The 14,173-nt window shown below is 28.9% G+C and overlaps 2 protein-coding genes across 2 annotated transcripts in view; one reads left to right on the forward strand and one right to left on the reverse strand.

The window, feature by feature from the left end:
• LOC130895914 (beta-1,3-galactosyltransferase 5-like) overlaps positions 1-1,437 on the forward strand; it is a 56,751-nt gene extending 55,314 nt beyond the window's left edge. The window contains exon 3 of the mRNA XM_057803539.1: positions 44-1,437. Coding sequence (XP_057659522.1) covers positions 46-1,137 — 1,092 coding nt within the window. The 5' untranslated portion in view covers positions 44-45 and the 3' untranslated portion in view covers positions 1,138-1,437. The remainder of the gene's footprint in view (positions 1-43) is intronic.
• LOC130895920 (mitogen-activated protein kinase p38b-like) lies at positions 1,163-13,908 on the reverse strand. Its single transcript, XM_057803553.1, has 7 exons — positions 13,678-13,908; positions 11,038-11,215; positions 6,822-6,965; positions 3,846-4,080; positions 3,022-3,101; positions 2,390-2,642; positions 1,163-1,530 (listed from the first exon to the last, which is right to left on the reverse strand). Exons 1-7 carry the CDS (start codon positions 13,779-13,781, stop codon positions 1,472-1,474), a joined length of 1,053 nt encoding a protein of 350 aa, XP_057659536.1. The 5' UTR covers positions 13,782-13,908; the 3' UTR covers positions 1,163-1,471.
• Between the last annotated feature and the right edge of the window lie 265 nt (positions 13,909-14,173).

Genomic DNA, 14,173 nt, shown 5'->3' on the forward strand with positions numbered 1-14,173 from the left:
TGTAAGTATCTATTTTATTTATATTTGCATGGTTTTGTTGTAGGTATGGGGATGTCATGGCTGGCCCAAGTGCGATGCGTGCACATGGTAATGTTTGCTGTAATGACAATACCATTGCTAATTTGTTTATCGTACCTCAATTCAGACCAACTCCATACTACTGCATCACCTCTACGAACCTATGAAATTAAGCAAGTCCAGAGTAGTGGTCAAAATGTTAGCCAACCAGAGACAGAAGTGCAAGTATCGCCCTTTGTTACTTCACATACAGCTAACACCAACTTTACGGCAAACAATACAGGACCAGATCTTTCGAAGGGTGTAACTGCAGAAAAAATCTACCAAGCGGGACACATGCGCCATGATTCTGAAATTTGTCCGAATATGGGCAAAAATTTGAAATTGCTGATAGCAATTACTTCAGCCCCCAGTCATGAAAGTGCCAGATTAGCTGTAAGAGAAACTTGGGGTCATTTTGCTATAAGAAAAGACATAGTTATAGCTTTTATGTTAGGTTCTACTTCAAACCAGACTGTGAATGATAGAATAGAACAAGAACAAGAAATTTATGGTGATATTATTAGAGGAAAATTTGTTGATGCATATGACAATCTTACTCTTAAAACAATTTCAATGCTGGAATGGGTGGATAATTATTGTTCACAAGTTCAATTCGTACTTAAGACGGACGATGACATGTTTATTAACGTTTCACGTCTATTAGCCTTTATAGCCAAACATACACCTGAGGAACGAGCAATATTTGGTCGTCTGGCCAGAAAATGGAAGCCAATTAGGAACAAGAAATCCAAATACTATATTTCACCTCAACAATATAAACCCCCAGTGTTTCCAGACTTTACTACAGGTCCAGCTTATCTGTTTCCAGCTCTAATAGTCAAGGAACTTTATTTGGCTTCTTTAAATTATACTTATTTCAAGCTTGAAGATGTTTTCGTCACAGGGATAGTGGCAAATGGACTGAAAATAAAACGGGTACATGTTCCAGAATTCATTAATAAACGAATAAAATTTACCCCCTGTAATATTCAGAAAGAAATTAGTATACATATGGTTAAAGGTGCCGAACAATACGATTTATGGAAGAAATTACATGATGTAACTCAGTGTAAATAATAAATGTAATGATTTGAACATAGACTTGTGATTAGTTTATAATTCTTTATTATAAACAGTATTTTATATTAAGTTAAATTATTTTATATAAATAATTGTATAATCTATTAGCTTAGAAATGAGAAAGAATACATCACATCACACCCTAAATAATCAAATTATTATTTTGTATTTTAATATTAAAAAACGAACATTTTGTATTATAATCGCTCATGTACATAAGATTTTAGAAACCCACTTTTATATAATTCCATTTAGGCCAAATAAAATACAATATTGTAAATATATTTGTACAATAATTCTAGATTGAATAATTAGATCCTTTTTCTCCAAACTATTCATCATTTTGCGGAGGCTTGTACACAAATGAATCCACTTCTTGTAACACCAACTCTGAAAATAAAATATTCCATTATACAAAAATTGAGCTAGTCTTTACAATTATATTACTACCAAAATTAATGTTTCTTGAAAAATGACTGTGCTGACTATGATTTTGTGTTGATATCTACTGATTATAATCTCCTGAAATTATCCTTTAAATACCTTAAATTTTAATGAAGTCGAAATGGCATTTGATTAAAAAAAACAATTAACTTTCCGCAGATTAAGATTCTTTTCAACTGTAACTATTTGGTACTTCGTAAAAGAATAGTTTGATTGAGTGTTGTAAATAATTAATTATGAAGATTAAATGAAAACTTATATGGTAAACTGGATTTCCAGCCCCAAATTCTTCTTTACATTATTAAGTCTTTGAAGGAACCATATAGGGACGACATTTTTTATTTCTTAACAACATGATGTAGTGTGTAGTAGAAGTGGTATATTCATCCAATTTCAAAACTAAAAGCTTTTCTTATGTTCTTGAAATTATCTAGATGTTTCTGATTACAAAGTTCTGATTTAATGAGCAATGTCTATTTGCATTTATTTTGTTCTATTTATTCAATTGTATTTCTAGATATTTGAATTGTTGGACTTTATAGCTTTTTTAACATGTTATTCTGTTCATATTATAGATCCTTATGCATTCTGCTGCTACTTAATCGTTTGATTTATTTGTGGCATAGCTTCTCAATTCATTTCAAACTTGTCCAAATCATCCATATGTAATTGTGAATGCTTTGTACAGAATAATTTGAAAATCCATGTTTCACTAGTCACACACATCTGTTTGTTATTTTTAGTGGAAAAAAATTGAACGTTTGACGTTATTTGAGTAATATTAAGTTATTTTGACATATCTTACCTCTCCACTTCTCTACGGGCAAATTCATGTCTTCAATACTTTGATCATAAGGCGCTGAGGTAGGCTCGTCATTTGGATCTGCATAAGCTGCCAAATAGTCATGTGCCAAAGCTTGTTCGGCCGTTATTCTTTTCTCACTATCTAGTTCTAACATAAGACCTAGCAATTTTATTGCTAATGGATTAGCACCAAGTATATATTTATTTAAATCTTTTTTAGGCATATGTGGAAGAGACCTGATATAGCTTCGAGCCTGAAAAAAAAATGTAATATTAGACTAACATAGCACAAGGTTTTGATCTAAAAATCAAAATATAGAAGAATAAAACTTGGATGATTGGCACCCCATATTCAGGAAGGGCATTTTTTATTACAATTTTTTTTCACAGTTAAAATCTACCTTTTTGGCAATCGGATATAAACGGGCGAACGGCACTAAGAATTTTCCCTCATTCTTAATTAATATGTTAAAAAGCCTTTATTCCGAATGTTACTGTGATTTCAAACTGTGGTAAAAATAATAATGGCAATCAAGAAAACTATACATTATGATTATAAATGCGACATGCTAATTTTGAATGACATTGAACATGGATATTTTCTAAAATTAATTTCATAAAGTAGATACTCACGCTTTCTGAAGTAATTTTTTGCATAAAGTCTTCACAAGGTGTTCCTAAAATTTCCATTATGAGATTGAGCTGATGAATATCTATTTGGAATGTAGAAAATATAAACGTATACTGTGTAACATATTATCACAAAATATAGTTGATTGAATTTACAAATATAACAATCCCTTTTCTTATAAATTCCTTTACGGGTATCATATCGATTTTCTTCTGTATAAAAAACTGCAGATTATATCTGAAATCTAGGAAATATTTGTGAATACATAATTTATTTAGCTAGATTAATTACAAATATTGGTTTTGATAAAATGAAGATCATTTTTCTTTTTAATTTGTACTCTAGCCAATCTTCTAACCTTTTTTGCTACTCTTTTCATTCCATCAATTTTGTTGTTTTGAACCCTTGTTTCAATTGATTTTGGAATGTTGAGGGTTCTTGATAAACATAATTGTTCGCAGGTAATAAGCTATATGATACAGCTTATTGACTCTTATCCCAGAATTGTCAAACTTTCTTAATTTTCTTTAACAGAAGTCCACAAACTATTGCAAATAAAAATGTTATCAATTGAATGTTTAGGTTTCATTGTTTGCTAATCTTCTCCAAATATAATTACAGGGATTGCTATATTTTAGCTAATGATAATTCCTTCATATCTTGCAGATTTCTAGTAGTTTTTTCTGAAGTAATTTTCTAATTTTGCAATGTTTTAGTCATAACTCCTGATTATATATTGAAGTGAAGATTTTAAGTTGGAGGACGACTATTAACCAAAACAGTTGTAGGTTCAAATTTTAAATCAATTTTCATTAAAAAAGGATACGATCTGTTCCTGGAAATAATGTTTTTCCAGTTAATAGTTCTGCCATTATACAGCCAACTGACCAAATATCTACAGTCTGATTGTAGTGCATCCAATTCAACATAATTTCTGGTGCCCTATACCATCTAGTAGCTACATAACCGGTCATTTCAGTTTCTGTAGGCCTTGCTAATCCAAAGTCTAAAATTTTCAATTCACAGTCTTCATTCACAGCTATATTCGATGGTTTTAAGTCCTAAAAAACCAAATACACATATTAGAACCACTGATTATGAAGAATCCCAATTGATATACATTATACTTGGGATATTGAATTTTTTTTAATTTCTAAGAAGTATTCAACTAATGGAGCACAGGTTAATATACGAAAATAGTGAGTCAAACAATTCCAATAACTTGTTTTTTGTATTAGTTTAATAAATCATTTTCCACTTCTCTGGCATTTATAATCAAACTATTCCCATTTTCAGGTTTTTGTTCATCAAATTAGTTAATTTGACAGGAATCAACTATTGACTCAAAATGCAATACATGAAATTTCTTTATTTTATTACGTTTCATTAAAAATAAAATGAAATATCAATAAAACCCATTTAAATTTAATGCAATATATTCACTATATTGCAATTTTTTTGATTAAACATTTTGACAAGAAATTTTTTTGACTTGAATATAAACATGAAATGAAATTATATTTGTTTACATGACCTATATTTTTTCACATATTTTAGTGTGTTTTGCAATAAATAAAAGTTACAATGAAAAAATATATGTTAAATCTGCATAAATAGATAATTCCCTTAGAGAAACTTTATTTAAGGGAGATGCCCAACTTTTTCTTATGCGGAAATTACAAAAACATTGTGAGCTGTAACAAAATAACTAGTTGGCAAGAGACAATTCATATATTGTGGAAGTAGAGAAGACACAGCAAAGTCAACAGAAAATTAATATTAATTCTAAAAAAACTTGCCATCCTCGGTTATTTTTTTTATTCAGATTCCTACGTAAGCCTTGCATAAAATAATTTCTTATAAAAAGGTCCTTTGTGTTACAGAAATATTTAAATAATTTTGAAACTATGTTATTTTTTTAAAAGTTTGAAGTGCAAATGTAAAAGTATAAACAATTAACAATGTAACGAAACTTAGACTAAAGTCAGATTGAGTTGTATAATTTTGTTTTGGTTAAATTATATAAAAACTATTGAAGACTTGTCATAGTGTTCTATTGAAAGTTTTGTCTACCTAAAGTTCTTTCACTTATCACTGAATCAATAAAATTAGAAATAATTTGTTTCGTCTAACACACTGTGATAATATTTCATTAATATTCTTTTTAGAATTTGTTGGGTAGCAAAGAGGTAAAAAGATACTGTTATATTTTGTATTCTATTCAGTCTATCTTAAAGAGGTTCATGACTTGCAATATATATATATATATATATATATATATATATATATATATATATATATCCAAATAGTTTGAAAAACACTGTATCTTACTCCATAAATGTTTATTAAATTTTTATCCCTATTGTTTAGTCAGTAACAAATGTAATACAACTTTATAACTGGTTTGAAAAATTTATGAGATAGATAATATTGTTAGTTTTGAATAAGTGTCACGTTCATTTAATAATTCAAATATGAGGAATTGATATTCTCGCACATCAGCATTATATCTTAATATACAAAACATACAGAAATTCCATGGAAAATAGTACTTCAAACTTTCCTATATTTCTTTGATATCTCTGGCAGTTTTTGTTATCTTTATAGAATAACAAATGGTTTTCTCCTCATTAATTTTTATTTACAAAATAATATAACTACCTGAACAAAGAATATAACATCAAACAAAGAATAAAACTTTTTCTTAGTCACTTTTAATTTAATACTGATTGGCAAATGATAAATAAAAATGTTTTATAATAACTGCAACAATTACTGAATCAATTTTACTTGAAAATTTGATATTAAACCACATTGAAAACAATTATAATTAAATGTATTACAATAACACTGAGATTTGCATATCGTGTATGAAACACTTGCAAAAAAACTTGAACTACTTTTATAAATATATGGATTCTGGCTATTAATTAAAACCAAATCTAGCGCATATTTATGAATAATTTAGTAATCATCTTATTTATAGGTTAGCTATAGACGTATACGTAAATAGAATGTTTATTGTTTCAGGATAGGTTAAGTTTTTATTTTATCTACCACATTTTCATACATGATTTCAGACTATATCTTATTTGATCAAAAAATCGTTTTTGTGTTTGATTTTGCGATGTAGTCTGTACTCAATTGGAGTAATAAATTAGTGAAGAAAGTCCAATTGAAAAATGAAAATGACATTAATTAAGCCAAATACAGCATAAAATTATATGGATCTATATTGAATACACTGCTTACACCAACACTCACAATTAAACTGTTTGACGTCTATTTTGTAAGTTATTGTCTGAAAGTAAACTGTTTATGTGTTGGTGTAGTGGTGGTGAAAGCAGTGTAAGCACTATGAATATCGCCAACGGTTCCAAAAATTTCAACTTAGTTATATATGGATCTAAAATATGATCCCGAAACCGATGAAATATAAAAACAGCCACAAAAAAAGCATTTATTGATGTGTTTAAATTGAAATATATCATTATAAAAAGAAGCTAAGAAGTCATCACTGGATTACTACAAGATATTTAGTTAGTTGTAATATAGACTGTGTATGTCAAAAATGGACTATTTGTCGATAAAAATTTCGTTTTTAATATTTTTCTACTTTATTGCTGTCTATCTTATGAATATTAAAACTTTATTCGGGTTTTTGCTAATTACCGCTGTTTCCCAGTTGATTATAACAAAACTTTTTTTAGGTTCACTTAAAATAATAATTTATTCAATTTCATTGATTAAAAACGAGATCAATTGTACAATGTTTTGTTAGGAAGGTAAAGAAAATACTTACGCGATGTATAACTCCCGCAGAGTGTATGTACTTCAGGCCACGAAGGATTTGGTATACTAGAAATTGAACATGGTCGTCTGTAAGTTTTTGGGTTCTTATTATATTATTTAAATCCGCACCCATTAGATGAGTGACTAAATATATCTGAAAATAGAAAAATGCATAAGAGAAAAATTATAATTGAAATTATTACATTCACATTATATATTTTAGTAAATAAATTTTTGTTATATGTTATGCTATAACGTTTTTCAACAATTACGCAATATGGTTATCATTATAATAGTAATTCAATAAATATAATTTTCTTTAATTCCTTACTTCTTTTAGACTTCTTTTATATAGTTTTGTTGATAAATTATCTGGATTTTAGGTCTCTTTTTAATTAAAATTTCGTTAAAAAGCATATAAGATTGACGTTTCGACTACTTTCAGTCTTTATCAAAATATGATATTGACACTGACAATTTGCATATTTATATTAAACAATACATCACCTATATCATGAATATCAAAATAAAAATCATTCTTAACATATAATATTGATTTCTCCATAGTTTCTACATCTCAAAAGAAATTTGTTAGCAAAGAAAATCTTTGCTAACGCTTTGCTTTACGCTTTGTACCAACATCGGATAGATTATGTGACATTGAGATGAAAGGGAATAATGAAAACATATTTATCGTTAATATACGAGTACATGCACCAACAGAAGAGAAAGACGAAGACACAAAGGATATTTATTATAAAGAGTTAGAAAGGCTAATGGAGATACTATACCAAACACAGACATAGTAATTGTAATTGGAGAAAGCAAGCACGAAGAGTCAAATAATGGACTTAAACTGATAGAATTGGCAGTCGAAAGAGATATGAATATAATGAGTACCCACTTTCAGAGAAAATATTTCTATAAAGGTACTTGGATTATCCCCGGTAGAAATGATACAAATCACATACAACAGAAGTATTCGAAACTAATCACAAAGGTGAGAACATATCGTGGAGCAGACATAAGTTTGGATCACTTTCTGGTAGGTGTCAAAATAAGGATAAAAAAATGGAAAAAACAAAAAAAACTAAAACAAATTTTATAAGGCTTTAGCGATTTAAAGAGAGAAAATATTGAAAGAAAGTAAACTATAGACATTACAGAATACTTGAGCAGTCGAGAAGAAAGCCACACACTAACTGTTAAAAAAAACCTGGAAAAAAATTGAACAAGCAGTAACAACCGCCACGAAAAAAATCTCCGATTGAGAAAATCACCAAAAAGGAAAAGTTGGCTAGATGATGAATGTGACAGTGAAATACAGCAAAAAAGGAAATTTAGACCAAAAATGTTGCAGAATAGAGCCGAGAAAAGCATAAGTGAATATAACAACCAAAGAAAAAAGTAAAGAAACTATGTAGGAGGAAAAAAGAGAATCTTTAGAAGACAAAATAAAAACTATAGAGAAAGAATATCAAAGAAAGGAAATTAAAAATTTTTACGAAGATACATACATAAGAAAAGAAAACGAGAGTACTACCACATATTATATAAGAGATGAAGAAGGAAACCTTGTAGGTGACGAAGAAGAAAAAATTAGAAGATGGAAAGAATATTTCGAAGAATGGCTTTTACAATGGCTACTAGGTCACTTAGAACGAATGGACGAAGACAGACTCTTGAAACGAGTTGCATGGAAGATAACAGAGGGCAAGAGGAAAAGAGGTAGACCAAAAAAATGGCGGAGGGAAGCGATGAAAGAAGATGTTTCGTTTCAGTTTTGTTTTTAAATTGATTGTAGTATCTGTTTATCCTTTTCTTGATAATGTTATTTATCATTTTTTCCGGATAATTATTTACTTTAAATGCAGTTTTTGCTTTTTAAACAGCTAAGCATAAGAACATAAAACATTTTTCCTTAAATGTACAAGGACTTTCCCAACAATTATCGAATTATTTCAATAAATATGATATTAGTATAAGTCATAGAGGACAAAATACATTATCCAAATATTTCACTAAATTAAAATCTAAAACACCAAAAAAACAAAAGAAGTAATATTATATATCAAGTGACTTGTACTAATTGTTACGCTGTCTACATAGGGCAAACATCTCAGTAATTAGAAAATAGACTAAGAGGTCATCAATACGATAAAATAAATAGAACTGCATTAACGAACCATGAAATATCAAAAACACATAAATTCAATTATAAAGATTGAAAAATTCTTGAAAAAGAATCTAATACACGGAAAAGAGAATTTTTAGAAATGGTTCACATTCATAATAACGAAAAAGTTATAAATGATAAAAAAAATCTAAATAATTTAAGTAAGTAAAAAGAACTAATTTTGAAACAGAAGAGACCTAAAATCAAAAAGAAGAATATATATATATATATATATATATATATATATATATCATCAAAATGAAAGCAGAAAATTAGCTTTATTTTGTGATCAATTGCAAAAATAGATCTTGGACTATAACAATATGACAAACTTGAATGATATTTTTTTTAAGTTTAGAATAATGGATCATGTATGTAAACAATCTCGTGTAGTTTATTTTTAAACCATTAGCTGTTCGTTGTAAATTGAACATAAGGTACCTCGATATTTTTCTGAATAGTTTCGAAATTTCTAAAAATTATATTTGGTCAAAAAAATACACGCACCTGAATGTCTCGTCTGATTCCAGACAATTATATGTATATTACTAATATTCACATATTTTTCAAATTACTTTAAGCTATATTTAAAAATAAATTTGAAGCATAGTAATTTATGTGTCAATAAAATGATATATAAAATGATCAACAAAATGATATAAAAATTCCTTAATACTTTATCTTACTAGTGATTCCATATTGTTTGTGAGCACAAATTCTATAAAATTATCTTTTTTAAACATCAAATTGAATGTAAAAATATATCAACACTGCAGCTTCCTTAGTATTACGAGGGTTATTACTAAAGTTATGAGATAGACAAATAGAAACAAATATTTATAATTGGATATGGCTCTATTGTTTTTCAAAATATTCTACAAACAGATCAGTACACTTCTGCAAGCGTTTTAACGAATTGTCGAAGCATTTTTTCCATTCTGATTGAGATACCTCTAAAACATGTGATTTGAACGCATCACCTCTTTTTCAGGTGTAGAAAAACGTTGACCTCGCAATTTATTTTTGATCTGCGCGATTAAGAAAAAATCATTGGGTACCAAACAAGGACTGTACGACGGATGACTTATCAATTCGATGTTTTTACTGTTCAAAAATGTTTTGTTTGAATTGATGTGTAAGAGTTCGTGGTGGAGAATAATTCGTCTTATGCGAAACCAGTGTAACATGGTGGCTTGAGATGGTGCTTCATCATCAAAAGTCGAAGCGAGTTGATCGGCACACTGCTATTGCTTTTTCAACCAAGAATGTATCAAATATCTCAATAGCACTCACATGACCAACACGTTCTCGGTATATTCACTATTAGAAATGTCAAACTTTGTGATGGCAATGTCCGATTTGACATATTCACATCAGTGTTGTCAAAAAAACTCAAAACATAGGTAGCAACCCTCGTATTGCAGAAATAATGGATACAGTAGGAACTATGTTCTAAAACCAATTTATTATCTATTATTATCTATTTGTTATTTATTTGCGTGAGAAATAGTTGTTAAGGCTGATCAACATTCACGTGGCAAGATTGGTGGTCCCGGTATTAATATGCAAATGGTAAGCGCAAATATAACCGCGACAGCTTAGTTGAAGGGTATTGGATTCTGGGCATTAGTTCAAAAGAAACCTAGGACTTTCGTATGATTTGCTGCCCTGAAAACTGCCGCATCACTTCTGCGATAACTCTTATGATCGAGGAGTGCCTGGACTGACAGATGGAGTGGATAATGTGACTTTCTTCACGCGACTTTCTTCACAAAGCACTTAGTCACAACAGTCAGTTAGCTCAAGACCAGCAGTGAGTGATGCTATATGTATATAATTAGAGGAAAAGTGTTTTTGTATCGATCTCAACAAGAAAAAGATAAATAGTGAAAAAGCAGTTACTACAACAATCTATAGGGGTTGAGATAGGTAACCAGGACAGAACAAAATTGTCGTTCGCAAAAGTGCGCATGCGATCGGTCCCTAAACTGATTCGGAATCAGACCCGCGAACAAAGTTACTATTATTATTATTATACACGTATACAAACCTGACTATTATCGTGTTTTGGATAAAATACATCTAACAGTCCTATTACATTTTCGTGCCTCATATGTTTCAGTAACTTCAATTCTCTGTAGGTTCTCTTGGCATGGACTGCTGTCTGGAAGGGACGGGCTAATTTCTTTATTGCTACTTTTTTATTTGTTTGTGTATCTAATGCCGAACTGAAATAAAAGTATTTATTTGTATATAATTGATTATATATAATCCCAGTCTTTGCAACGTCTCCATTGTTAGTCGTTTTATTTTCATACAATGATTAATTATTTTTGGACCTGTGATAAGCTAAATAAGCCAAACTTGCAAGTGATACTTTCGTCATACATTCTTTACAACCCACAAAAAGTTGGCATCACACTTTGGAAATTTTGAAAGTTGTTCCAGCATTTTCAAGTTATTGAGATTCTGGCAGATAGTCTGTTTTGTTCTAGGTTTGTTCCAAAATATGGCGTTAAAAAAAATTTCGCGAAACATAATTTTAAAGCAACACACTTTTGAGCTATCGCAATTAGAATTGTTGTTCTGGGTTGTTTTAAATTTGTTCTCAATTTTTCCAGAACATTGATTTTGGAAAAGAATTATTTTTAAGATAATTTGTATCCCATTGCCAGCTTTATTTCAAGAAATTTTTATTATGTTGTTCTGATTTGTTTTAGCTTTTTGCTACATTTTTCGAGGCTTCCCCCCTCTGAACAAGCTAGATTAAGTAACAAAACAGATGAATTCTCAAGTAAATGAATTACATCTCAAATATATCCCATAGAATCAAGTACCATAAAGAATATCTATTTCCTTTTTTTTAAGACGATGTAGTTCGATTATCAAGATCAATATTACCAAGAAGAGCGAGATTCTGAAATGATGAAGCTTGTTGGTGGGATCGTTGTTTGAATCTTGTAACATTGATGTGTTTGAGCCTCGCACGTGTCAGCACAATGCAGTCACCAGGAACATGGTCTGCAGTTTGTTCCTCCTACTTGCTTCAGTGATCCCTACAGTATGGAGATGGCTTTTTAGGTGACCTTATCCAGTTAAAAGTTGAACCAAAGAATACCTATCAGGATATAATTTGTTATCACTTTTGTGAGAGGTTATCCGATTGGTGAGTGACCTCTTCGACTGATCAATGTACTTGATGTCATAATTCAAATAAGGAATTTCAAACACTTTGGCATGACATGTTTGTTATATATGTCAATCTATGAATTATGAATTTGCCAAAGTTTTGATTACTAAGAATAACTACAAAAATAATTTAACCAACAAACATTCAGTTCCATCCATAACGACCTAGCTAATGTAATGTCATTCATAATCTAACCAATGAATATTCAGCAATAAATATTTATCATCATTCATAACGACCAAGCTTAATCTAACCTATAAAATTCATAATCTAACCAGACCTGATATTTCGAACTTATCCCTATCAGAATTTAAATTGAAAATCAATTAATGTGAAAGAATAGGTACATTCTAGAGGTTTGGCAATTTGATTATTGAGATGTTTTTCCATAAATGTTATATAAATGTATCAAATATAATTTTTATTTAAAAATTCTATATAGTTTGATATGACATTTCAAAAATTATCAATATACAACAGCACAACTCTTTAGGACTATATTTAGGACTTTACCTTGAATCTGAATTCATAAATGGTAATAAAAAAACTCTGAACAAGTGCGAATTTTAAAATGATTATAACAGAACACATAAATGTTCTTGGGGACTGAAAGAAAAAATTATAGATAGTATCCAAAATAATTCTGTTATATACTTTGAATAACCTATTGGAAAATAATGTATTTCAGAATAGATTTTAATATAAGTTCTATCTGTATCAAAGCTAGCTGGTATACCACATCTATGGTCAATATTTCATATTCAATCAATAAAGTTTTCAAACAACTAATAATTTTTCTATTAACATACTGAAAATGTAATCAATCCATTAACTTGATTTGTTTTCACTAGGATTACAATAAAGAATGTTGAAAATCTTCACAGAGTTTTTTTCAATAAATATTCTGGAATTAAGAAGACCCTATTATTTGAATGATTAAGGTGCAGGTGTCTTATAATTTTTACATATGTTGAACAGTGAAAACTTTAAATAATGAGTTCAGCAAATAAAATATTGTTCATAAACCAGAGTTCAATGCATTTAAAAATTAATTGGCCAATAATTAACACTATTTTATGAGTTGGCATTTTAAAAAAAGTTATGCAGCAAATAACAAAAAAATATATTTTAATAACAATAACTAAAATATAATTAAAGCAGAATAATATACTCGAATATGAAAATAAATTGAAAAAATCATAAATACGAATATGTTGAAATATATCTACTATGTAGCACTAATATATATATATATATATATATATATATATATATATATATATATATATATATATATATATAAGCAATGTACGTTTTATTTATTATATTAGGTAAATAAAGTATAAATTAAATAGTAATCTCAAATTTTTATATACGTAAGACTTGTATTATTATTTAAACACATAGTTATTTTGTGTAAACTAGTAAATATACCTCTAATTGACTTTATTTTAATGTAATTCATTACAGCTGATCAGTGGTAGTCCAAATATTACTTACCAAACTTGTCCGTATGCACCTGAACCTACAGTGGATAGCGATTGATATCTATCAGGCACTTCCCACACCGTTTTATTTACTTCAATTCTGTGAAAATTAGACATTTTCAAAAATATATATATAATAAATTTTCAAAGTTTAACTATTATCACAATTAAACACTTCATATAAAATTAACAAACTGGTAACACTAGAAAGAGATAAGATGATACTCATACAGATGCTATCTGAGGGGGTGAATAAAACGAGGACAGAAATAATATCCATTACTAATGACAGTGACAATCATCTTTCAATGAAAATCAAAAAGCTGTTGCCACATCTTTAAAAGTTTATGTGTTTTTACAAAGTAATAAAATAGCCTAGTAACACAAATATATACAGTTCTTAAGTTGATAAGCAGTGCATAATTTCAAAACTTCAATTGAAATTCTCCAAAACTAATTCTTTTCAATTTGTGACCTACATATTTCTTCAGCTTGTCATTGTTGTAAAT

The sequence above is a fragment of the Diorhabda carinulata genome, chromosome 1 (assembly GCF_026250575.1).
Source record: "Diorhabda carinulata isolate Delta chromosome 1, icDioCari1.1, whole genome shotgun sequence".
NCBI classification, from domain to species: Eukaryota; Metazoa; Arthropoda; class Insecta; order Coleoptera; family Chrysomelidae; genus Diorhabda; species Diorhabda carinulata.